General features: G+C 37.4%; 5 protein-coding genes across 15 annotated transcripts in view; 3 read left to right on the top strand and 2 right to left on the bottom strand.

Moving 5' to 3' along the window:
* The window catches only part of LOC124307502 (protein sprint), a 101,725-nt gene extending 85,073 nt beyond the window's left edge, over nt 1-16,652 (bottom strand). For 3 of the 5 annotated variants that reach the window (XM_046769206.1, XM_046769208.1, XM_046769212.1), the window contains exon 1: nt 16,321-16,651. The gene's annotated coding sequence lies outside the window, so the exon portion shown is untranslated. Of the gene's footprint in view, nt 1-16,320 lie in introns of all 5 variants that reach the window. The other 2 variants (XM_046769205.1, XM_046769207.1) reach the window with 1 other exon arrangement.
* Nucleotides 2,054-5,076, top strand: LOC124307506 (general odorant-binding protein 72-like). Of its 3 annotated transcripts, none has more exons than XM_046769233.1 (6): nt 2,054-2,284; nt 2,857-2,935; nt 3,077-3,165; nt 4,142-4,253; nt 4,448-4,515; nt 4,743-5,076. In XM_046769233.1, exons 2-6 carry the CDS (start codon nt 2,860-2,862, stop codon nt 4,758-4,760), a joined length of 363 nt encoding a protein of 120 aa, XP_046625189.1. In that variant the 5' UTR covers nt 2,054-2,284; nt 2,857-2,859; the 3' UTR covers nt 4,761-5,076. The 3 variants fall into 3 exon arrangements, with proteins under 3 accessions (XP_046625189.1, XP_046625188.1, XP_046625187.1); XM_046769232.1 differs by having other exon boundaries at nt 2,054-2,372; XM_046769231.1 differs by having other exon boundaries at nt 2,055-2,368.
* LOC124307507 (general odorant-binding protein 56a-like) lies at nt 7,688-9,690 on the top strand. The gene is made up of 5 exons (XM_046769235.1): nt 7,688-7,893; nt 8,076-8,148; nt 9,068-9,159; nt 9,254-9,365; nt 9,482-9,690. The coding sequence occupies exons 1-5, from the start codon at nt 7,846-7,848 to the stop codon at nt 9,565-9,567; spliced, it is 411 nt and encodes a 136-aa protein (XP_046625191.1). The 5' UTR covers nt 7,688-7,845; the 3' UTR covers nt 9,568-9,690.
* A 471-nt stretch (nt 16,653-17,123) lies between the features above and the next one.
* LOC124307503 (mitochondrial ribonuclease P catalytic subunit) lies at nt 17,124-20,167 on the bottom strand. 3 transcript variants are annotated; one of them, XM_046769218.1, is made up of 5 exons: nt 20,028-20,167; nt 18,181-19,027; nt 17,851-18,094; nt 17,628-17,764; nt 17,124-17,497 (listed from the first exon to the last, which is right to left on the bottom strand). In XM_046769218.1, the coding sequence occupies exons 2-5, from the start codon at nt 19,017-19,019 to the stop codon at nt 17,158-17,160; spliced, it is 1,560 nt and encodes a 519-aa protein (XP_046625174.1). In that variant the 5' UTR covers nt 19,020-19,027; nt 20,028-20,167; the 3' UTR covers nt 17,124-17,157. The 3 variants fall into 3 exon arrangements, with proteins under 3 accessions (XP_046625174.1, XP_046625175.1, XP_046625173.1); XM_046769219.1 differs by having other exon boundaries at nt 20,023-20,163; XM_046769217.1 differs by lacking the exon at nt 20,028-20,167 and adding an exon at nt 19,233-19,996.
* Nucleotides 20,168-20,486: 319 nt separating this feature from the next.
* Nucleotides 20,487-25,881, top strand: LOC124307505 (leucine-rich repeat-containing protein 58). Of its 3 annotated transcripts, none has more exons than XM_046769230.1 (5): nt 20,635-21,107; nt 21,227-21,443; nt 21,652-21,841; nt 22,387-22,565; nt 23,330-25,881. In XM_046769230.1, exons 1-4 carry the CDS (start codon nt 20,635-20,637, stop codon nt 22,554-22,556), a joined length of 1,050 nt encoding a protein of 349 aa, XP_046625186.1. In that variant the 3' UTR covers nt 22,557-22,565; nt 23,330-25,881. The 3 variants fall into 3 exon arrangements, with proteins under 3 accessions (XP_046625185.1, XP_046625186.1, XP_046625184.1); XM_046769228.1 differs by having other exon boundaries at nt 23,199-25,881; XM_046769229.1 differs by lacking the exon at nt 23,330-25,881 and having other exon boundaries at nt 20,487-21,107; nt 22,387-23,082.
* Nucleotides 25,882-25,923: the final 42 nt, after the last annotated feature.

The following is a 25,923-nucleotide window of genomic DNA, read 5'->3' as shown; positions in this document are numbered from 1 at the left end:
GCGGCAGCAACAGTGGGGGAAAAATTAATCGGCAAGGAAAAAATGCAATTATCGACATTTCGCAAAAGTGCTCCTTGAACTAATGGGCGGCTCGGAGGAGAAGAAAAATAAGAAGAAGAAGGAGCAGGAGGAGGAGAGGGAGGAGAAGAAGGAGAAGAAGAACTCGGGAACCGAGGAAGCTCAACGAACACGAGATAGGAAGACAAGGGGTTCCGGCCAGATGCTCCTCCGGAGGGTGTTCCTTGCCCCCCTTCTATACCCAACCGTCCAACCTCCTTCGCCGTCTCGACTCACTCCTCATCTCCTCATCTCCTTCGGGATGTATCTCCGTCTCTCTTCCCTCCCACCCCCTCCCCGTGATACAAGGGTTTGACATTAGCACGGAGTGGCGGTCGTACTTGGGACGATGCTGCTGCTGCTGCTGCGAAGGAGGAGGAGGAGACAAGGAAAGAAGGAAAGACGAAACAAAGGAACAACGCAGTAAAGTACAACTAAGGTCGAGTCCTAATCAATAACATTTATTTCCAGAACTCAGTCCGTATACGTCGCGGAAGGTCGTAAATTTCAATGTTTTCTTATTTTATGATCTAAACGAGGAGAATCATTTTCATTTTGCTACTTATTTTTTTGTTTTTTTTTGTTTTTTTATACCAATTTAGAAGATAGCCTTAGATATGTCTAACAACGCGAAGAGCTCGGAAATGAAGAAAAAAAAACTACAAACGAAGAGGATTAAGAGAGACAAGAAAGAGAGAACAAAAAAAAAAAATTAAAAATTGTAAAAAAGAGTCGAATAAATCGGAGCAGGGATTAGTTTGGTGCGATTGGCAATTAAGACTAGTGATTCCGGGGAGCTTTCAACTCTTCTCCCTCCACCCCGCGCTATATCCTACAGTTACCAATTTCACCGGCTCTCCGTACAACAAAAAAAAGTTCAATTCCGAACCGCCTCGCATCCCTTTTATGGTTAACAATCCTGTTTTCCCGCACAAAGTTACGGGAATTACTTTGGTTTTCGGGGAAGGCATATACATGTATACGTATATGTATAAGGGAGTATGGAGTGGCGACAAGGGCGAAAACTTTGAACGGTGAAATCAACCGAAAGTGCCAAAGGGGTTGGTGTGCGTTAGTGGATGTGAAATGACAGTTGAGGTCCAAAGAGCAGGTTCAAAATTATCCAGGAGTATTTCGCACCCCGTTTATCAACCCTCTCTCCTTCTCTCTCTCTCTCCCTCTTCTTCTCGAAGTCTGTCCCTCCCTCTGCAGAACCATCCTACTTATACTTCTGCAGCACTGAGAGAAATTCACAGACTCGCGTCTCCCACCCTTTTATATTAAAATTGAAAAAACGTCTCGCGAAACACGCGGCAACGGTCTGAAACGGCTCCTCCTCGTGATTAATGCTTAAATAAAATATCGTAGACGCGGCTTGCACAACAATATTACACTCGAGAAAAATTGCATAGCATATTTTTCGAGATTTTCTAAACCTACACAATGCGATTATTCAATAATTCGAATAAAAAATCAAACGCATGCGTAAGAAATTGAAAAACATTTGATGTATGGAACTTGTAATTATTCATAAAGTTTCGAGTAGGTCGATCAAAAATTTATTCATGCACACTCCTCCCCGAATGCAGATACCCCTACCCTACCTTATTGGTACACACCACGACTGCACACGTGGGTGTATTGTTACAAGTTCACCATAAAACGTGCAATTGAATTACTTAATACAAACGTGCCCAGAATTACAATTTGCTACGTATGTGCCTATATGCTTTTTGCTGTCGTTGAATAGGTATTGTATTAACCGACGGTAAACATCAATTACGTTTAATTCAGATACGCGTAATGTCACTGATTCTCCTCTCATTGTAATACCTCAGATTGCGTAAGCGGCGTGCTTCTCTTCCTGCATCGGTAATTGGGTGTTGGAATTGAAATTACACGTGTCAAAGTACCGGGCTCACCTGAAAATCTTCCACTACCGTACAATTTGAAACGTTCCACTGGCGAGTCGGAAAGCTATAAAACGGGGCTGTCTGGATCCTTCGCAAGTACTTAAAACGTACATTTTCCACAGCGAGTCTCAAGCCTCGCGTTTGCTCTTATTATACAGTTCTTTGTAAAATTCAGACTCGCGTAAGAACCTGCGACGTCGCTTAAATCGCGACGACGCGACTTACATACGGAGCAAAAGCGTGATATTTGACGCAGAGAAAGAGAGAGAGAGAGTGAGAGAGAGAGGGAGAGGAACAAATATATCGTGTTTTAGGTACAAAGCACAAAGTAAAATATGAAAGCTTTTGTTCTTGTACTGACGCTAGTCCTCGCTTCTCACTTCGTCGATGTCGAAAGTGTAGGTAGAGAATACAGTAAAGCCTTGCATCGTACATCAATATATTATAATAGCGGCGCCAAGTCGGACGAAAGAAAAGAAAAAAGGAACCATAGCAAAATATGACAAAAAAGAAATGGAAATTATTAAAAGAGGAGGAACAAAAATTCAACCAAGCACATCACGAGATTTTTAATACAGTGACAAAAATGATCACGATATAGGTGAAACGAATTTGTGCTCTAAAGCAACGTTTAAAACTATAATCAACGTAGTGAAAATTGGTCGCGCTACGAAGCTTTGTTTCGTTTGTTTAAATTTAATTTTACAAGCCAATGTATAAAAGCAATATCACGATAATTTGGGATATAATTACAGTCATGATACTAGATACGTAACTAAAAGACAATAATACGGTAGTGAAAATAATGGGGGGGGATAGAATAAAGCTTGTGACAACTCATCATCGCATCATCATTCTTAATTAATGAATTGTTTATTGTTTCAAGAGGATGACCATGGCACAGATTAAGAATGCCTTGAAAGGGGTGAGGAAAGCGTGCGTCGCTAAAATAGGAGTTAGCACAGGTGACACTTTATACTTTGCACATAATTCTATTCAATATGCGATGCTAATTGAAATGATCATCGTTATCGGGGTATCATTGACACGGTATAAGGATCGTCATTCATGAATCGAAACCAAGACAATTCGTTTTCATTTTTCAGATCTAATCGACGACACGCATAAGGGCGTGTTTGCCGAGGATAGAGCATTGATGTGCTATTTATTGTGCTGTATGGGCATGATGAAGACGGTGAGACACGTTCGTTAAGTTAACGCAACCACTCACAGATACCAAAATCTAGTCTTTTGGATAAATAGCCGCTGATAAGCCATGAAAAATTTAATTTTGCCGCGTGTCAAATTTTCTATACAACTATGATAGGTTAATTCTAGATAACTACCAAGAGTTAATGGTTAGTCATTTTGGATGGGACTGTAATTTGCTGCTAATTAGTCGTTAATAATCAGTTGTAGTCTTAATTCGTTGACACCCATTTTCGAAAAAATTCTTATCCTTCGAGATCCGAGACTTATTCGCGATATTGTTTTTCTTAATTCACATGTAAGTCGAAAATTTTTGACAGTAATTTAAAAACTTGAAGCTTCGTTGCGGCGAAAAAAAAAATGTAAAATATCTAATTGTCATGAACATTCAACGCCAGACATTCAAATTCAATCTGTTGGATGTATTATTATTTTTTTGATAATTCGTATACCTTTGTGAGGTCTTCGGGGAATGAAATTTTGCATATCATGTAGAATACAATTTCTTGCCTGTTTGAAATTTCATTATTACCATTCCTATGGTGAGGATAAAAATATAGAAAGATCGAAACATGGAACGAACACAATATCGAATTTTCGAAGAGGCGAAAATTTTATTTGTAGAATTTAAAAATGTAGAAGGTCAAAGTATGGAGAATTCAATTAATAGAATAGTCGTAACATAGAATAACTAAACGTAGAATCGTCAGAATTAGTCTCGATAATATAGAATCGTATACAGATTCCAGATTCTGCCGTTCTCTGTTCTGACCTTTTTATATTTCATCTTTCTATATTTTTAATTCTCTGTAGTTGGACTTCGTAAATTTTGAAGATTCTACAAATTAGATTACGGCGTCATTCAAAATCTGACATTTTGTTCCTACTATCAATCGGCCATTCTTGTTTTTAACCCCCACCCCTATTGTTATAATCATTATTCGACACTTATTACCACGCAGATGAAAAATGGTAAATACAACAGCGCCGTCACTGTAGCCCAAGTAGAAGCCTTACTCCCGGTAGAATTGATCGAGCGAGCAAAAATCGTGAGCATCGACTGCGGGGAGCAAAGTATGTGCACCTATGTAACCCATTCGATATCTCGTATAGTTTAAAATATAGTTAATTAATCCTGCGGTAAGAAAACATTGACTAATCTAGCGCAGCGATTATATTCAGCGTAAAATTGTTACATGGATATTTTGCTATTTTCCACATTATTTTAATTCATTTATTCATTTATTTATTTATCTTCAACCCCGAAGTGACGAGTGAGGACGATTGCGAGGCAGCATGGCAATTCGCTAAATGTGGTTTCGAAATGGACAAAGAGGTTTGTGACTACCGTGTTCGAATTTTATACAAACGGGGTTTCCCGCGATCTATTTTTTTTAAATTTTTTTATTCTTTTCGATCTCCTTCTCTTTAGCATGGATATTTATTGAACGATGGATCATGCGTGAAATTTATTCGCATAGACATTCGTGTTTTTTGTACATCGATTAAATCTTCCGATTTTACATTATTTATCGCAAACTATACGCTTTATTCTGTTTTCAGGTATACTTTTTCCCGTGATATGCCTAAAAATGCGTCAATACGTCGCCGACCGAGCGAAGAGCATAGCATCGATCTAATTGTAAGGCGCTGTAGTTATTTTGCAAGACGATGAAGTAACGCGCTACGGAACATACGATATATTATACGTTATGATTTTACGTTATACGTATATAAGTTGTTTTATAGCCCATCTTTATACCTATAAGTAATGAGATTGTGAATAAATAATTTAAAATTATAAGCAACACTGTATTATACTGTGTAACGAATTGATGTAAAAAATTTACGTAAATCAAAGTAACTAAACGATAGAAATAAATTATTTTTCGAATAATCGATTTTCAAAATCTGTTCCATTTCGAAAATAAATTCTTGAATAGCAACTGGTGATTTTTGTACATTTGAGATACAATTAAATGATGTATGAACAAGTAAACGAAAAACATTAATTCCACTCTAAATTACTTGTATTATAATGATTCTGTTCTTATAACAAACATCGTACACGCGTGACGTCTAGAATTAATCAATCGCAATCACCCGCTGGCTATATAATTTTTCTTCAATTATATTTCTTCGTATTGATGACGGTCAAGGTGCGAATACAAGATTATCGAGATAGGTCAGATATTAAATGTATATAATAACATTACCGTCGCCATAAATGTCTAGAGAAAGAGAGAGAGTCACGATCAGATGATCGCGATGCTTGAAATTTATAGTAGGTCGATTGTCTATTGTTTCTTCCTGCATGGTGGATACGAAATACGTTCGCTATCTGTCTGTACGAGCCTTCAAGTAGGCGCTGTAATACGATATAGATACGACCGAAGATGGCTTAGAATATAATACAATCGCGAAGCTTTGGTGGGTACAGATTATCTCCATTATCTAACCTACAAGCTTACGTATGTACATTTATATATACAGGCTGTTCAAGTACCATCGAGATGAATTTCTTAAAGGGAATTCCATTCATAGCTACATATTATACGGGATATTATGCACATAATATCTATATTACGACGTTTTGAATAATTTTGAAATTAGTAAAAAAATATATATTTGAAAGAGTACATTTTTTGTCCAGCCAAAACAAGAAGTATGTACCTATAATTATGGTCAAAATCAAACTGGACGATGAGGAAAGTTTTAGAAAAATATTCTTACATACCGTTATTGGATAGCAAGAAAAATTGTTGCCGCACTAAAAATGGCCGTGAAACAGGCGGTCGTTCTTTTTCTTGCTGCGTATACGAGCACCGGAAGTTGAATGCAAAGAGCTAGAATTGAGGCAGTTGTCGTCGTCGAGTGACCGCGACAAAGAGAAAAAGTTGCCGTGAGAACTTGGGAACCAAGTTGGGATAAAACGCGGAATGAATCTCAAGCCTCGTTAACTTGAAAGTACAAAAATCGTGGACGGGCTCGTATATATGAGACTGGCTGACAACGAGTTGAAAACCTGATGGGTTTATACGGTATGCGCGTTTACATACATATTATTGTATGTGAATAATTATAAAGCTGTTAACGGTAATTTTTTTTTTTTTTCCTAAGAAAAATCGAACAAATTTAACCGAAAGGAATTACATTTTTTCGATAATCCCTTCGGAAAATACTAATAGACACTGCTGTGCACGCTATCAATTTTTATAATATACTCGAAAATCTCAGGATTTTTAGCATTATATGTATAGTCGTTTATTAAATAACGTTTTCACACAAATATAGACTATAGCTTCAACCGCGTTTCGAACCAGCAGAAAATGATCGTTATTTAATGTAGAATTAATTTTGAAGGTTACTACAGAATTTGGACAATCATTTTATTGTCATTTTCAGTTTCGAAGACTTCACAACCGTAATCCCCCAATTTCCTATCGACGTCACTGTCAGCCTCGTGTTCGAGGCGGAAATAACTTGCTGAATTGATGTTTCAATTGACTTGTGAAATAATTATATAACGATGAGAATTAACTGAGAAATAACTGGACTATGAAAAGTTAAGTCATTTTGATTTAAATTGATTTGGAATTCGTGTCAGAATTATCTGCTCGTAGTGAAAAAATAATTAAATTAAAATTAAAAAAATTAAGTTGGATTGAAAAAAATTAATATCAATTAACAGGAAATACAAAAGTATGAATTGCAATTTTTTTAAACTCACTCACTTCAATTAGAGTAAATAACATGAATTAATTTAAATCATTTCAACTCGAGATATTATTGAAATAAGAAACTACAGATTTGTCATTAATCAAATGATTTTGTCACCTTCGAAAATTTCGAACGTTACCGGGCAGGACTTACGTTGACAATCAATGGTAAAAAAAAAAGACACACATATAAGTAATATCATAGCAAAATTATAACTGAAAGCTAGAAAAAAACAAACAGATTAAGGAAAGAAATCATTTTCTTGCACCATTTGAAACACGTTGAATATACGTAATTTTATCCGTCATGTGAATGATCGTAGGTATATATTATGCACGATCCTGCATGATACGTAACAATAATAATTGTGATAGGATCGCAGGCTTCGTGATTTCGCTATCCCGTTTAAATTCAAAGGCATGTTTATTTAATTATTGCCCATAATTGTTAGTGTCCGACGATTATGGAAAAATAATTGTTAGGCGTAAATTAATGTCAATGCGGGATGCGTGATTAAATGTACATATGTGTCTGAACCGTTTATTGATCAAAGCGAAGATTATATTGGTACAGTAAATTGCGAAGGTGCACGATATGATTAAATGAATTTGATGGACGCGAAAATTGAAAGACGTATTGTTCGGCCTTACGTGTTACACGTACGTTAATCGTATCGTCATGCGGTGGGACATCGGCATGGCTTTGAGAGGGAGGACGGTTTCCGTCTAATAAACAATCATTTACAAATCAATTTACGTAACTCAAACATGAGGGGAGATGCCTTCGGTTCCCTTACGTGTGTGAAATATCCTCGAATCGTTATACGATACCCAGGAACGATGTAAGTCGTATAAATACAGTCGCGACGCGATACGAATAGTCCAGTTGCGATACACGATTCGTTTGTTTATCTAGTGAAAAATAAGGTTCGCACACCGTTCCAACCATGAGAGGACTTACTTTTGGACTTATCGCCGTATTCGCTGTTATTCAGGTGAGTGTTTTCAAGTTTTCATTTCCTTCAACAATTACGAATGATTGACAATTCGGCAATATACGTGATCGGATCTTCGAGTTTGTAAAAATCGATTAAAAAATATAACGAAACTTTGTTTAAAAATAGTATATACTACAAAGTATACTTGTTACAAAATATCGTATATATTCTTATTTTAGATGGTAGCTGGAAACGCTGAAAAGTGGAAACAATACACGGAGGAATGTGCCCAGGAAATGGAAATTACACCAGGTGATACACGGAGCGGAATTTTATTTCTTAGAAATATGCTGATCGAGTAATTCGGATATTGAAAATCAGCAATTGCTGTACGTACGCGCGATATTCATCGATGAACGAAACACATTCTGCACATACACTGCCGGTCGAAAGTTTGGGTAAACGAGTCGAATTTTCTTGCTGCACTGAATATCAGACAGCGGACTCGAAAATAAAAATAATCAAACGTTCCAAGCGGCGTTTTAAAGAGGACAAATTTACCTTCATGTTGCTTTTTAGAAATTCTCTATAATTCTTTTTTGGTCCAGGTACGTATTTTTGGACATGGCCGTTTTTATGTCTTTTTTAGCTAAAAGTGCAATATCGGGGCAAAAAATAATCGTACGAAGCTTTCTATAAAACGAAAATGTAGGATTTTATACCCTTCTTAAGTTTATCATAGAAAAAAAACTAGTAGAAATTTTTCTCCAAGATGCAGGGTCAATTTCTGGCGGCTAAAAAATAGCCGAAAACGGCCGTGTTCAAAAATATGTACCGGGGTCAAAAAAAATTGTAGAAAATTTTTAAAAGAAGCAAAATGATGGTAAATATGTCCTCTTTAAAAATCCACTTGGAACGTTTGATTATCTTTATTTTTGAATCCGTTATCTAACTTTTAGTGCAGCAAGAAATTTTGAGTGGCGTACCCAAACTTTTGACGAGTAGTGTATTACATATTACGCTGAACGATGCGTAAATTATACAATTTCGGTTTGTCAACTATACGTATTATTTATAAAATTGATCGAATGCGCAAAACTTCACGAATCCTACGTGTATAGTACCTACGGCTGCCGCTTGCTCGAATAGAATACGTTACTTATGGCTATTGGCAAATCTTTTCTCAGAGTTCAATTTCCGTCTAATACCTTTACATACTTGCCCTACGCAGAAATGATTGCGGAAGTTCAAGGCACGGATGAGCTGCGCGTCGATAGAACAATCAAATGTTTCTTGGCCTGCGCGCTTGAGAAAGCAGGTGTTGTAAGTACGAGTGTTATATTCGCACGCGTGCAAGGACTCGCACAAATTTCAAGTCTCCGATATCCATGCCAATCGAAACGATATTTCTTAACAGCTCCAGGGTGACAAGCTGCGGAAGGACGTGATTGATACGATCGCACAACACATGGAAGAATCCGGCGAAATGCCAGGAGCAGTCAGGGTCGCTAATAAATGCTACGACGAAGGTACGTGAATGTGGAACGTTACGATGCAGACACGCCTCACGAATGTTTGACTACAACAACGACTCGGTCCCATTGTTACAACCTCGGTTATAAAGAGTTATTATTTCTCTTATCAGCCGTCGTCGAGACCGAAAGATGCAACGTTGCTGGAGCTTTGATGAAATGCGTTCATCACGAGAAGCAGGCTGGACTGGCGGATTAAAATGGAGGAATATTCAGGATTACTAGTAAGTCGGTATTTTACCGTCATTCCTTTTATCCTTTACCATGCGATTGTATAAATTTAAGATGACTTTAAATAGTGATAGTTGTTAAAAATAATGTAGAAAAAAATTGTAACGAGCGCCTGTTACAGCTAATACATGTATCATTAACGTTCGTAGTGTTATAAAAATTGATGAATAAATCTCTCTTGAACAAGTAGATATATATTGTAAGTATTATTTGTTGTAAGTATTCGATGCAGCAAATGATCACGATCGGCAGACTCCCAAAAGTTCAAGTGTAACATTTTTTATAAATAAACAAATTTTTCCACGCAAAGTAAGATTTCGCTCGAAAAAATATTTTCAGTTCGGTTGTTTCGATTTCAGTTCCGGTCCTATACTGTCAAAGACACTTCGATAATTATATGGTATAGTATAAGATAAAATAGAATATGTGAATGACGGGTCACTACAGAGAGTGATAATCCGATCAAATTATTGTAACGAAGTCACCCGTCACTTTGAGTACAGTGAAAGGCTGCAGCAGCAGCAGCATTAGTAGCAGTAGCGCAGAGGAGTTGTTAGTCGTCGGGAAATAGACGCCGGTTGGAAATGCCTAACGAAATTGTCACTTCATTTCGGGAAAAGCGATGAAACCCCGGCAGGGTAAAATATATCGAAAATCGATAAGCCTCTGTCTCTCTGCGTTACGTACATGCAGCCTGCGCATAGAACCTGAATCAACCCTGAAGAAAGAAATTGGCCGAACCATTCGGAAAGTATAGAAGGTTTAGTAATAAACGGGAGTGAGTTCATCGACTAGTTTTTCGATATATCAATTTCTGCAGTTGCGAGTAATACAGCAGCGAAAGCTTGCGTGTTAAGTGCAGAGTCGAAAGACGAAAAAAGCTCCGGACACGATCGGCGTCACGACGCCAATTGCTAATTAGAATTGATTAAGCGGCTGCAGGCGCGAAAAATTCATAGTGTTGCATGTGCGAAGGCAGCGAAGAAGAAGATGAGAAGAAAAAAGAGTACTGGCTGCAGGCTGACGAGAAGTATTTCAGAGGTTAGATTTTGTGAATCGAAGGTGGTCAAGGTAACAGCTCGATGTAATAAGCCGCACTTATTAACCGGCGGGGGTGAAAGCGAGATTTAATTCGAGAAAAATGAGAGGGAGAAAACAAGTGAGAAGTAGAGGGATAGAAGAGAAAAAATAAAGAAACAGAAATCCTAGCTGTGTGAAAATATAGGAAAGCCTCATAAACCGATAAACTGCGGTAATAAAAGCGTGAGTGTATGGAGAAGCCGAAGCTGGCAGCGTTTAGCCATTAGGTTGGTGGCGCCGGGCGAATATCCTCCTCCTCCTCCTCCTTCTCCTCATCATCCTCCTCATCCTCCTCATCCTCCTTCCTCCCCGGGATGCTGCAGCCATTGCCCGATATGGTCCATCCGGCGTAGCTCGCTCGCCTCCCGGTTTAGCGACTCTTGCTGCACCTTCGAGTGAGTCCCACGTGAAATTGAACCTCCTCACCTAACCGTTATCCGTTTTGCCGATCATCGTCGGGAGAATCACGCAAGGCTAACCAAGGATTACTAACGCGGCTGCACACCTCCGCGCCAATTTTGGCGTTTCGCGAAAATCGATTAACTAAAGGTTCTTATTCAAGTCCGTATTGCATACGATAATAAAATTAATTCAGCAAGAAATGGGTAAAAACAAGCAATATTACACATTCTTTTAGTCACGATGCCTACTTTATTACTACGTAAGAAAATTGAAAACTCGTATTATACTCGCTTCAGAATTACATCCACTATCACCTGATCACGGCTTAGTATTAATGACCAGTAAATTACAATATCCAGTCAGGGAAAAGTATCAAAAATAAGAAACAAAATAACTTCCCGACTGAAATACGCCAAAGCATTTCTGCACGTCGTTATAACTACGAGATAGTAATTCGTACTCACGCGTACGATCAGGTTAGATTATTTTATACTTATCCTTGAAGTGGTTATTTATACGAGCATGAGGGTGAAAGTTGAAGATGTAATATAATATTTACTCGTAAAAAGTATTCTCATAATATAGATCTATCGAAGCTATCATACTTGGCTACTTCTTATAGATAATGTCACGCTATAATTTCGCCTTAATCGTATCGCTAAATTAAGAAACGGCAAACCGCCGATTGTACCCAAGTTACGACGGATACAGCATACGGATAGCGGAGGTCCATGCCCTGTCTGTGTCTCTGAATCGATTTTAGGGCGCATAGAGTATAATGGTGGTACGTGGTGGCGAGGAGGCTGCACGACCAATGTAGGTACATGCGTACGTAGGTATAATGTACGCATATTCAAGTCAGGGCTCTTTTGCAATCCGACGAAAACGCCAAGAATTAATCAGTCAGGTACGTATGTATAAAAGATGATATTTCTTCGCCCCCCGCCATAGACGTATTTTAATTACCGACAAATGATTCTTCATTGGAAATATATTACAGGTACGTGTATAAGGAAAGTATGTACGATACATATTTCGAGATACGGAGGGGTTTAAAAATTACAACTCGATAGCCGCGGGGATCGTCGTCGTACAGAGTTTCGACTGCAATGTTTGCCTTGTTATCGATTCCCGCAACCCTCGACGTCTGTGTTTAATACATTCAATAATAAGAGTACCTACGCGTAACGAGGATCAATAAAGAATCGAAGGGACTAGTCCTCGTTATAACGGGCGGGAGGGGAAAAAAGGGGGGCCGATGAGAGCTTTTAATTTAATGCGCTTCCGCGCTCCGCGTACACGTATAATAATTCTTACATAGCACAGGGCTTAATAAAGAACGTTTATACACGTATACGTAATACCTATACCGTTACACGTTGTAAAGCAGCCCCGAGATAGCGATATATTGGGTAGAAGGAGAGCCATACTTCACGGTGAAATTAATACAACTATTATTATTATTATTTTAATCGTCGTTATAATAATAATAACAATAATTTCGCTTGGTTGGAGAGAAAACGGTTCGGCAGCACGGGCCGAATAATTATTACTACGGGGTTTTCCTCCACACCCCCCGCAACACAGGCCGTGCCGCGGTTTATTAGCTGTCGTTTGGCAGTAAAAGTGCCTATAAACACCGGAAACTGAAACCGAAACTAAAACTATGAAACTGTGTAGCTGTACGACGACGGGGTCGCGGTTTACGGCGAAATTATTACCGCTTGCAATTAGAGGGGGGAAATCTTTTTTTTTTTCTTTCGACGACGATTAAACCTGGAATCCGCCGAGCGTTGATCCACGACGTCGTCTCGAGGAGGTTATTCTTTTTTTCGGCGAAGATAATTTTTCGGTGTAAAAAAAAAAATAGCGAGATAAAACTCCGAAGTATTCTGCGTAGGTAATTGTTATTAGTGTGTTACGGGTACGCGTGAAAAAATTCGAAAAATTCATACCATTCGTTATCGACGCCGATCAATGTAACCGAATGTGTTACAAAGTAGAAATTTTTCCGAACGAGCTGGTGAGAATAACGGGAGAAATGTCAAATCCGTATGAACCAAGCGTTGTGCAACCGCCGAATTGGTTTGCCCTAATATACCTACCTGAGGCTGCGGGCCACGTGCTAGGGCTACGACGACCGGTCCCATGATTTATGGGGGCCATGTGGAATTTGAACAATGTTAATTTCACGTGCAGGCTGCATACCAGACTCGCCATCGTAGGAGCGAGAGGAGCGACCGACTAAACTATGCTGAAACGACGCGGCGACGTTGACCAAACCGTGACCCGAGATATTGTCGAAAGTTTTAAGCGTCCGTATGCATGCAGGGTGCGGATGAATTCACGATTTTGCCGTTAGGTCCAGGGCGTACTTGGATACTGAACATTTTTTATCGTAAAAACTCAAGTTATCAAATCATTCAAAACTTTCTTAGGTTTAAATAAAATCCAGCTGATACGGCTGAATGTTGTATTGATTTAGTTTTTCCTCGTAAGAATGCCTTTCGATCGAAACTTCAGGGTATGTGAAAATCAACGATTAAAACAACCGCAAAAGGAATCAGGTAAAAATTGTACATTATAATACATACATGCAGCCGTCTATGGAAGACACTTTACGCTGCAGGAAATATGTTAGACGTACATATACCGTATTAAAGTGGTGAGCACCGACCCCATTTCCCTGTGCACGAACTTATGAATAAACAAATGATTTTTATCGCGTTTGAATCATTTAGCAGTCCCACTTTATGTCCCGTGCATCAGGTGAGACTCCCTACTTGCCTGGTACGATAGATATATCCAAGAATTGTTAACAAGCATGCCGTTTCAAATTTGCCCCAAGTGGTGGGAGTAAAACAAACAAAGAGGAGAATCAAGAAGTGCCGTAAGAGCCATCGTTCGATCCTCCTCTTCAAACATTCAAACAACATCTGTAGTGAAAAATAGATTCTCGTTGATTCGCACGCGAATCTCTTCTCCTAGTACATAGTTATTATTATACATAAAAGTATGTATTTTACTTCGGTTGATATAGGAAATAACAATGCATCGAGACGTATATGAATTCATATTGTTTTTCTATTCAGGGCGAACGCGTGTGGGCGGTAAGTATGCGAACAGTGAAACTTTTGTTTCTCCGAGTCCGTCCTCCTCCTCCTCCACCTTCTCCTCCACCACCGGCTTTCTTCCTTCGTACGCGTGTACAAGAGAGGCAGTCGAGGTCTTATCTCTTGGTGGTTGACAGGCTATAAGGTGCGCGATAAAGGCGCATACATGCCGTGCCACCCGTTCGCAGGACGTCCACAACAGCAGCGGTGATAAACCGAATTTATCTTATCCAGGTGCATTTTCGTATTTATTCACCCGGTAGTGTTAAGCCCGTCTCCTTCGGGGTGTCTACTTCAGCCCTAATTATGCTCAGGGTAAAACGTGTACAACAACTCGCCAAGCGAAGTAGGCTGCTCGACTTTTGCTATTTATTGTTAATTAGTATAGCTGCAGAGCAAAAGAAGGTGGGCGGAGAATCTGTTTGACTCCTTTTTTTTAAAATCATTATTTCATCGCCGCTAGATTAGATTCGATCAGTTCTTATCGCCGGGTGTGTTTGGGTATTGATCGATCATGTAACGTTGCTCCAATTATGAGAAGATAGCTACTCGTGCGTGATAACGTGAAAAAATCTAAATATATACAGAACGAATTAATCGATCGAAAGTGAACTTAACGCTTTGGATGTACATGGAATTTTTATCAATCTTAAGCTCGATACAAAACTCGAGATTTCGCTTATTCTGAGTTCTGATAATAATCAAAGAATATGGATCAGTGGAATGTTTAGTCTCAAGTTCGTGCTTTTCGATACAGCTATTATAACCAAGTTTCTTCATTTACTCTCCAAAATTTCAATATTAGACCAATCGATCGCAATTTCAGGTGCATCACTTCGGTGATTCGTGAAGCCCAGATTATCGTATTACGAGAAAACATCGAAATTGTTTATTAATTTACATACCACGTGCCGAGATAAAAATTGTGGCGGTTGCATGAAAGTCTACGTCATCCGTCGTAGTTTGAATTGGTGATCGGCGTAAGCCATACTTTGCATTTCGTTAAAATTTCTGTACACACAAAGCGATTGTTGTATGGAACATTCGGATCAAATGAAAGAGTTAAATTAAATAAGAACCGAAATAAGGTTAATGCTGAAATATAGCGATGGAAAGAACGATCTCTGGCCATAAAATTCGTGACATGCTTTCGCTGGAAGTACGTATACATAAATATGTATGAATGTGTGTATGTTTATTACACGTTCAATGTCATACTGTGAATAAATACTGCATACCTACGAACGCGCAGAGGCATCATCGTACACAAATAAATCGCTGCATCGGATTAATTGAAGGAATGAACGGCCTGTAAATGAATATGACCCCTTCACGAGACGAATCAAATACCACAAATTTTTTCACTGCGCTCTCATGCGTTAGTTTAACGAGTACGCAAGTATTCACATCTAACATAGTTCCCATTTAAGGATCACCGCAGAGAGCGGAAAATTGCAGCAAGTGAATTAACGCACATTCCATTCAGCATTGGAGTCGAAAAATTAAACAATCGAGTCGTAAAAAACGGGCAAGCAATAACGATGCCTGTGACAATAATAGCGGCAGTAATAAAATCGATTTAGTTAATTTACTACAAATCGAGGTCGTCTTTGTATTATTTTTAATACACGACGTAAATCGGCCTGGTGGATGAGAATTATTACCAAAGGAATGCACAGCATCAACCCTGTGGAATTTTGACGAGTACCGTTACTCGGTAAAATGCCACTCGATCAATTTTGCTTTCATTTCGATACACTCGACTTACTATTGCTTTCACGTCTACGCAGAGATTGTTATCGGCGAAATCTTTAATGTCCAACTGAAAAAATCAAATGTGGCCTATTTTTGTATTTACATACTGATAATTAGCGACCGAGTGCAGTTGCAAACGGCAGCTGCGAGCGCAGCGACCAAATAAAACACGCTCAAGGTGCGTAGGCTAATTGTAAGATTTTTTCTCTCGCCCACGCGACTCGAAAACAAGTATTACAGTGCGATGGAGGCCGTTCACTTTGCAAACGTGTGTTTATCCGTTTCTCGTTGTTTCTATATCTTCGAGAGACGGATACTCTAAACGTCAGGTAACGGTGGACCAGATATTCATAAGGACATTTGGAACGAACCTTTTGTTTTGCTAAATATTTCGTCCAACCATTTGGAATCCAGTAAAATGGTGAAGAGAGAGATCCTTCTCGCGTTCGTCGAATATACCTTGACAGTTCTAACTGGGATGCACTTCACCTGCACGTCTCTCACTCGCGCACGGTACTTCACTACGGGGAGAATACTCCCCCTCCCGTCCCGTCGCCCACTTTGTTACGCCGGCACAATGCGTTTGCTGCGAGTGTCTCGCGTATCAATTCGAATCACCGCTAAGTACAAACCACTCTCATTGTCAACTATTACTAGTTATAAACAACGTCATGTCACCTGTTGCACCGTGACACGCCGCCACAATTCACGAAACTGCGATCCGCTCGCTGCTGCGATTCTGCTACCAACTTCACTCACCAGTGGCGCCATCTTTGGCGCCGTTACAGAACCGCCAGGTTTGAACGCGAGCTGGCGTCGAACCACGCGATAAATACAACTTAACTACTATTTAATCCATATTTCTTGTAGCGGCGATGAGCCGTTGAATATCAACCTCACGCAGGCCGTCATCTCGTGTGAAAATAACACTTTGACAAGAATACTCCGTTTTTCTTCTTCAAACATTGTTTTTCCATTGTTAGTATAAGTCATAATTTAGACTATTAGAACTGAAGATAAACGATTTTCATAAACATGAACAGGGAACACACAGTCGTATTTGTAATTTTTCTTTCCAATTTTTTAAGAACCAGTATTCTCTTTCTTCTTATTACTGGTACTAGTATTATTATTGCAATCTAAGTAAGTTACTCTGTAGAGAATAAATACTATCTTGTAAATAATGCCTATATTTATTGAAAGTAAAACTATTTACAGAAAGATTTTGGCTCAACTAAGCACAACCAAGCTGTGGGTGGTTCGAATGATTCCCTTAACGAGTCAGTTTCGCACCCGTAAGGAATGTGCCAGCAACGCTTGCCTTTTTGAGCAGTGGGCGAGAATTTCAAGGGGCTTATGAATGTCAGTTTGCCACTTTTATTAAACTTTACGAAACATTGGTGAGACATTTGCCAAAGTTTGAAAATTTTCTCCAACATCGGATCACCCATAAGAAATTTATGCTGTCGCATTAGATCGGAGGAAACAAAATTCGTCTTTGGTCCACTTACCAGTGTGGCATATAGAAGAAAGGGGTCATCCGATGATCTATACAACAGAAAAATATCATTAATTCTTGTTGTAATAAGTCTTTCAATATTCATCAAAAATCTAATACTTATAAAATTATTTAGATGGTTATTCTTAACACTGTGTAGTTTACGGAACAAAAACTCACAGATTATCAGTAAGAAACAGGAAAGAATTATTCTTGATGTAAGTGATATGTTCTCGTTGCCATTTTAACATATGTTTTCGGCCAAGTACTAGGACAATTTGATTTTTATCAAGACAAGATCTGACCAGAGAAGCTAGCTGCAAAACAATTAAAGATAATTTCAGCCTTGATTAGTTATTTCTCTACATATCGTGACATTTATGATCACATGAGGTAACATTACATTTCTAGGGCCAGCCATATTTTTATTGTTTGTGTACGCAACATTGAGCCCATCGATTACAATGTCGTATGGTTGGGTTTTATTCACGAAATTGATCAATTTTCGGACCTCGGCTGGGGATGACTTTTTGTAAGCATCTTGCCCAACAAGGCCCTTTTCAAGTACCGTCTTCGATAAATGGGAAAATTCTTCATCTGTTATTGACGGCGGTGAAAGTGTGTGATTGCAGGTACAGCATGTACCTCTGTAAACAATATAAATAAACGTTTTCACAATATTCATTATAAATTCGAATTATTTTCTAGCTATCTAGAATTTAAAATAACTTACGAAAGATCTACCGTGCCAGTATTTGCTACCCATCCCAACTTGGTAAAAATAGTTGCAATTTGATTGACGACATCTTCATTGGGGCTTAAGCAATATTGTGTAAAAAAATTAAAGAGCTTTTCTATTTCTTGGACGCGATCTTGAGGTTTTTCAAAATTCTGCAGACAATAATTTAAATATGCTATGTATGCATCTGAAGATGGTACTCTCTTTATCTTTACCATATCATGAAGAAGTTTCCAGCCCAATTCACTGTCTCCATTATTAAATGCAGCAGAGATTGCAGCGTTGTAAGCACGTGAAGCGGCATTACAAGATATTTTTATCATTTCCAATAATTCTATTACATCTAGCCACTTTTCTGTAAGAGAAATAACCATGACACAATACTCCGCTGTCGTTGCGTCAAGAAGTGGATATTTGAGCCGCAGATCATTATAGATGCTTAGAATCTCTTGCTTTTCATCCTCAGTGAGAGTATCTTTATTTCGGTATAATAATTTAAAATACACTCCAACTAGTGCCGGATTTAATTCGTAATTATTTTCTCTCAAGTATTTCATACACGATTTGCCAAGTTCAAAATTTTCCGTGTGTGAACAAAATTGAAGTATCGTAGTATCTACAGCATTTGCCGCACTTGGCATATCAGTCTCCATAATTTCTTTCCTTAAGTTCGTCCATTGATCACTGCTTAGACTTGTCTGGCCTTTTAGTTTTTGGAGGACTGCTAGGTTTTCAAACTTTGAAATACCTGCATTGTTTGCCTTACGTCCCAAAGTGCTCAAAAGCCTCGAGAGGGTCATGATTGTACCAACAGAAATTTTATGAAATGCCATAATTGTGTCTGAAACAAAATGTGTTTAAAAATTCCAAGGGTATTCAATAACCATCATTACAACCAACTGGATTTACCTAATACTTTAGGAATTAAAAATTAGCAGCATTTTGGTCAGTTTTCTTCTCAAATTCCCAATGATTTACATCGCAATTAACCATTTTCTGTTCAAGAATCCACCAACGATTCAAAAACCCAATATCCACAATCTTACCGGGTAATGCCATCCAGCTAATCGTTAAATAACGACACTGCCGTTTATATACCGAAACAATATCATCATATTCGTCTATCCATGCGATGGAAAAAAATCCACAGCTAAAATAGCGAACGATTCCTTGAGACAATGAATTGTTGATCATTCTCAAATATTCTGAAGTGGAAGGGTTTCTAACTGAACTTGATATGAGGGTAAAATAGTTATTTGCGTTAATAATAGCGCTAAGATAACTCAGTTTGTCCGGGTTGTGAGATTTGATATAATAAACGCCCCATGCTGTAGTCAAAGTTAGACCGGATCTTAATGGATTGGCAACACAGTCTTGATACGTTCTTATTCCAACATTTGCGTAATCAGTATAAAAAATTTTCCAATACATTGCCCATTTCTTGAAAAGATTATTTTTATATTGAATCAACTTTCTACTGTGAAGAAAAGATGGGAACATATTCATCCCAATTTTATTCCCCACAAATAATCTAACCTAAAATCTGTACAGTTTTTCAAACTAATGGTGAGATTAAATGTCTGTAGTAACATTTGAAATGTCATTTTTGCTGATGTTTAAACAAAACAAGCTTCAATAAGAAATTGTTAGTTTATAAGATGTTTGTGAAAGCATATCGTTGGTATAGCTGCAACAGCGATTTGTTACATGCTTACTTTGGAAGATGAGAAAAAAAAAATACTGAAGAATTAGAAAACCTGTACCAGAGATAAAGCGTTTTGAATAGTAACCTCGGAAAAGTGCGTTCAGGTTAATAAAAAAATATGTACAAATTACCTAACCTCACTTCATCCAACTCCGGCGTGCCTTTGAGGTTATGTATGACGTTAATTTTGTTCCGTGATTACTACATCCGATATCTTACTTCAACCACACTTGTCTAACTTGCGTTAATACTAGTAAGAATCAGTGTTGCGTAATGATTCAAACATGAACGTCAGTCCCGCGACAAGTTTAGTCGGCTTGAACGCGGCGAAGTGTTCCGCGAACTGCGGGGAAAAAAACAAGTGTGCAGTGCTTCGCGGGCAGTGTTCGAGGCTTTCCGTTGGTCGGTATGTTGATTGAATTTTTATTCCAAGAGCTGATAACAGATAGTAGCCTTATTGGTGGTCTAATTCCACTCCGTGCCTGTTTGTCACTCTCACACATGATGAGCCGATGAGACGGAGTGATAAACTGGCGACTGGCTTATAAAATGACCGGATAAAAACTTAAAGCTGTGGCTTTTGGTTTCAGTTCCCTCTCAGCTTGCCGGGAATCATCATTACCTTATACGTTATTCCGGGGAGTTGCGAAATCGCTTCAAATACACATACGTATGAGAAGTTACACGCTAAATTGTCTGGAGGTACATACATTACCAGTATTAAACATTAAAGATCGTAAAATATGGACAATTACACGTCGGACTCAAGTGATTCGGATAATCCAACGAAAACTTTGGATTTCTCGTATCTTTCGTTGGACTCGGATGCTGTGAAGGAACGTTTGGGATCTATAAAAGATCCTGAGAGTGTCGAGACAATATTACTACATCAGAATCAATTGAATCACGCACCGGGTAACATAACAAAATTCACCAATTTACACCTGCTCGACTTGTCGAATTGTGGACTTTCCGAACTGCCAGATTTTTTAAGCGATTGCCCGCTTACCACGTTGGTTGCGAAAAATAACAACCTGTCCAATGACTCCTTGCCGAAAACATTTGAGGCTTTTTCAACACTGAGGGAACTCAACCTGAGTGGCAATCGATTGACCGAATTTCCCGAACAAGTCTTACAACTGACAGCACTCCGATATCTCTACCTTGGAGGCAACGGTATATCGAGGATCACAAAAGATATATGGAAATTGCAACGGTAATTACATTTGGCTCTTTTAAAAGATACGTCATTTTTTAACGCACGGAGATAAACTCCATTAATCAGATATTAATTCCCGCGTATGAATAATTATTCAGAAATTGATTTTACTTCAGATTGCAAATTCTATCGATGGGAGGAAATAGTTTAACCGATGTTCCATCAACGCTCGGTCAACTCACAACTTTGCACGCACTGATTCTATGCGATAACATGCTCGAGAGTTTACCCGGATCGATTGCTAATTTGAAGAACTTGAAATCGTTGTTATTGCACAAAAACAGGCTCAAGACATTACCTACTGAAATAATAACACTAAGCTGCCTTACAGAGGTTTGTATTTCCACGATTATCAGATATTATATGCATAATTGAGACCTTAAGGTCATGTTATTTTCTAGAAAAATTACATGCAAAGAACAAAGTCGCACGAAGAACAAGATACCACAGAAAAATAATTCGTACTAACAATAAGAAATTATAAATATATGTCATTATACTGAAGTTCTAATCGGATTGTGAACTTTCGATTTTTTTCCAGTTGTCATTGCGTGACAATCCTTTGGTGGTTCGATTTGTGTCTGACATGACTCATGATCCTCCGTCATTATTGGAACTGGCGGCACGTGTTATTAAAATTAATAATATTCACTACGGCAAAGAGGATTTGCCGAAAAATTTAACCGATTACCTAAACAGCGGCCATTGCTGCGTTAATCCAAATTGCAAAGGTACGAACGATACTTTCTGGTTTTTCGCTTCGTCGATAAATAAATTTCATTTCCAGACAACAATAATCGGTGAACGCAGTTGTAGATGAACAACCCGAATATTATCCGAATCTCAAGTTCGACCAATATATATTGCACATTTTATATCTTCCAATTACGAACATTTCGAATATTGACCGATATTACGCTTGCAGTGGAAGTATATTTCTTACATTCGAAGAAACGTTTATTATCTTTTAACTCTTGTCAGCAGTAATTTGTATATATACCCCACAAGTAAATCCGTCGGTCTTTTTTCAGTCCGATTACGGAACTTCTTTGTTGTACTGCTTGAGCAGCAAATTATATTCTGCCTCTGAATTAATTGCACATAAGAGCACTCGGATGAGTAATGTTGTTTGTTACATAGCAAAATGCATAATTTGCAAAGTTATATGAGGAATAATGCCAGTATTTTGCATTCGTTAAGAATATGCATATCGATATTTACAGGTATAAAAACAATTTGTACGCTGTACGTAATAAACTGTTGTTTGATTTTTCAGGTGTATTTTTTAACAACAGAATTGAACACATCAAGTTCGTCGACTTTTGTGGAAAATATCGGGTCCCGTTACTACAATACTTATGCAGCAGCAAGTGCATTGATCCAAGATCAAACGATGATAACATAGATAGCAACGGAGTAATGATGCGGAAGGTTCTCTTGGGATGACGATTGCCGGTATATAAAAGTCCCTAAATACGATTACCAATAAGCTGTAACACACGACTAAAAGATGTGCAAGTTGAAGCGTCTAAAATAATTGATGATTATAGATTTCTCATTTTACTCGGCGTAGCTTTGCACTCAATTAATTTTCAATACGGGACGAACTATAGTGCCATATTATACATTCAACGTTTCATAAGTTGCAAACGGTTGTACGTATGTATGTATTCATGCTAATGCATAAATTCAGGACGATACTTTGTACTCGTTATAATACGTTGGGTCACAGTTTATTTGTTGAGCGGCCTGATTCTATAAAATGTTACATATTTAGGATAATACAAATCTGGGTCACTCGGTCAGATCAACCAACAATTCGTTATCTTGTAATATTTTCGAGACTGTAATATTGCCAGTTTGACACAAACCGAATCAATGTAACTTCCTGGAGTAAAAGAAAAAAAAAAAAAAACGGTATAGTTTACCTGTGCCACAATTTCTGCTTCAATGCGTTCACGGGACGCAATCACGGTGTTCAGTTCCAGTAGAAAGTGAAAAATAAATTAACATGCCTGACATCGTTACTTGCAATTCTGTTATTTCCACAAATGAATTTCTGTAATTAAAAATTATTTTCTTATTTAGCTAGAAAACATGTTTACTGGACTAAAGAACGAACAGTTGGGCGTGAATACTTCGCCACAGAAAATAATTGACATTTCAATCAGTGCAATAGAATTTGGAACAATACTTTACCTCGGCCGTAATGTTTGTAGGAATCCCATTGATCCCCGGGAGTGCAGCATTAAAGAACTGCAACTCTGCTACACAAATATTCACTTGTGGACAACAGTTCTTGGATCTATTTATCGAACCTCTGTAAAATAGTAGAATTATCAACGATTCTTGCAATGATGTATGTATATTTATGAAAAGAGATAAGTGAAAAGATAAGATCGATCATGAATTTTTTCTTTCATACATATAGACATACTTTTCAACAATTTCGATGTAAACAATAAAATTTAAGATCATTACCGACGATGACTCGAAAGTATAAGATAAACCTTCAATGGTAATTATTACATCACTTTAAAGTGAATGCATAATTGTTAACCTTTATACTGATTAAGAACTTAACAGCTCCATTCTACATGAAATTCTTAACAAAACCACTCTAATACAATTTCCTTAGACGCAATAATAAAGAAATTAGAATGTATTGGACTGTTTTTGTTCGGAATTGCGTGCAGAATGGGGCCTTTAAGCCCTTATTCAGGTTTGAGATACGTGGACCTCGATATTCGGAGATAAATACGTCAATATCGAAATCGACCAGAACACACCCTCAACTCCTTATGATGTTCAATTCACCTTGTAAAGGTATATTTATGACTCAATAACACCGATCGTTGAAATTATTATTGCCACACAGGTAGTGAATTGTAAAATGATGAATTTTGGTATTGAAGAATTTCGTCAACGTTATTAATTGCTACCTCATAAAAAATACATCTAGGTATAGTTGGTATTCAAAGCATGAAAATTGTGAAATTGAAGAAATTATGGTTAATCATAGTTAAAATTGACCGTACAATAAAAATCTTGAGCAATAAACAAAATACATTTCTATACATATCTGGCTTTTAATCAATGAAGTTGATATTAAATTATTTTTATCTACAGTAAGAGTTAGTCCAAGAGTTGTGGAACTACGACTATTTTTTATGGGTGCTATGAGCTTTTCTACATGTAAAAACGTTATTGTTTTATAGTATTTGCATTAAATTCACAGATGTATGGCGATAAGGCATAGAATTTCGATTTTTGACGTACAAAATCGTTACAACGTGCTAAAATATAATAAGTCTGTGAGGTCGGAAGTTTCAAATCAATTCGCATACTATATAAAGTTATCTTCACAATTATTTGCGAATAACAGATAAATCACGGGACTATTAATAGGTACCTATGACAATAGAATGTTGTATACCTATTAACATTGATGTTAATATTTTATTGTTAAATAAACCACAAAAAATGTACAGTAATAATTATATCATGTTGTGTCTCTATCGAGACAATTAATTTCCGCGTAACACATTTAATTGTATGCTACAGTATCATCAGAGTATCATGTAAAACTAGAAACATTGAAAAAAACGGAACGAAATAATTATTTTATAATTATTTATATTCATGTAATAATTAATTAATTAATTAATTAATTGATAATAATAATAATAATAATAATAAGTAATGGTAATAAGAAGAATAGTTACTAAAATTATCGTATAGGTACTTATATATTTCATATTTCGCTATTTGTCGAAGTTTTTATTTTAAACATATTATATAGGCTTATTTTATAGTAATTGTTATTTTATGCAATCCTATGTTATTAATTTCTCTAGTATCATACATTCACAAGTAACATTAAAGATTTTTTTTCGCGAATTTTTTAAATATCATTTCTATAATATTTATTTTTGAATCTTAAAAGCAATGAATATTGTAAATATACATAAATAGTGGCGTCGCTCGCGAGATAACAACAGACAGTATTGATAATAACTGAACCCCTGAACCCATTACGTTAATCTTAAACTGTTTTGTTTTGTTGAAATTTAGTTCTATTTTTTTTTTTTTTTATTCGTTTCAGGGCCGCAATATTCGAGCATAGATCGCAAGGTATATCATAAGCAACAAATTTCACAATCACCTGTGAAAAATCTGCAACTGTGAGATCATTTTCGAGCAATTCTAAGGTCTTACAAGCATTTTGAAAAACTTCAAAATAACGGACTTCTGAAGAGGATGGTATCGGCGCGGCATTTGGAACTAATCGTTCCAAGGCCCTTTCGAATTCAAATTTCAGTGAACTCTTTTTATTCTATTCGAAGGTCAATAAAGAAAATTCGAAAACACTAAAAAGAAAACATAAGTTAATTCTATCTTAGGATGCGCTTGGCTCTTAGTACGATTAGATCACCAACTTTAGATCCAGCATACATTCTGTAACGGGTAACTTTCTCTTTCGGCGTTTGTTTGAAAATATCAAAAAGTATAGGTGAGAATTGTATCATTTATTAATAACAACGAAGCTGTACACTTGTCTTCTGTGTTTTTAACGTTATACGTACGTTGCGCATGGGTATATATTTCCATTGTCTACGTAAATCAGTATTTAAAATAATGATGATCGTTTCGAATTGCACTGCGAGATATTTCATAATTTATTACAATAGATGCGAAAACCTTCGTTTTCTGGCATTTTTCACTGAGATCAGTGCCTCGAAACTACCGTTGTCGCATATTTGAAATCATTCGATCCCAAAAAAAATTGGCATCAATATCTTATTGGCAAGAT

The sequence above is a fragment of the Neodiprion virginianus genome, chromosome 6 (assembly GCF_021901495.1).
Source record: "Neodiprion virginianus isolate iyNeoVirg1 chromosome 6, iyNeoVirg1.1, whole genome shotgun sequence".
Taxonomy (NCBI): domain Eukaryota; kingdom Metazoa; phylum Arthropoda; class Insecta; order Hymenoptera; family Diprionidae; genus Neodiprion; species Neodiprion virginianus.
Note: the sequence above shows the minus strand (reverse complement) of the source record. Positions and strands in the feature narration are given on the sequence as shown.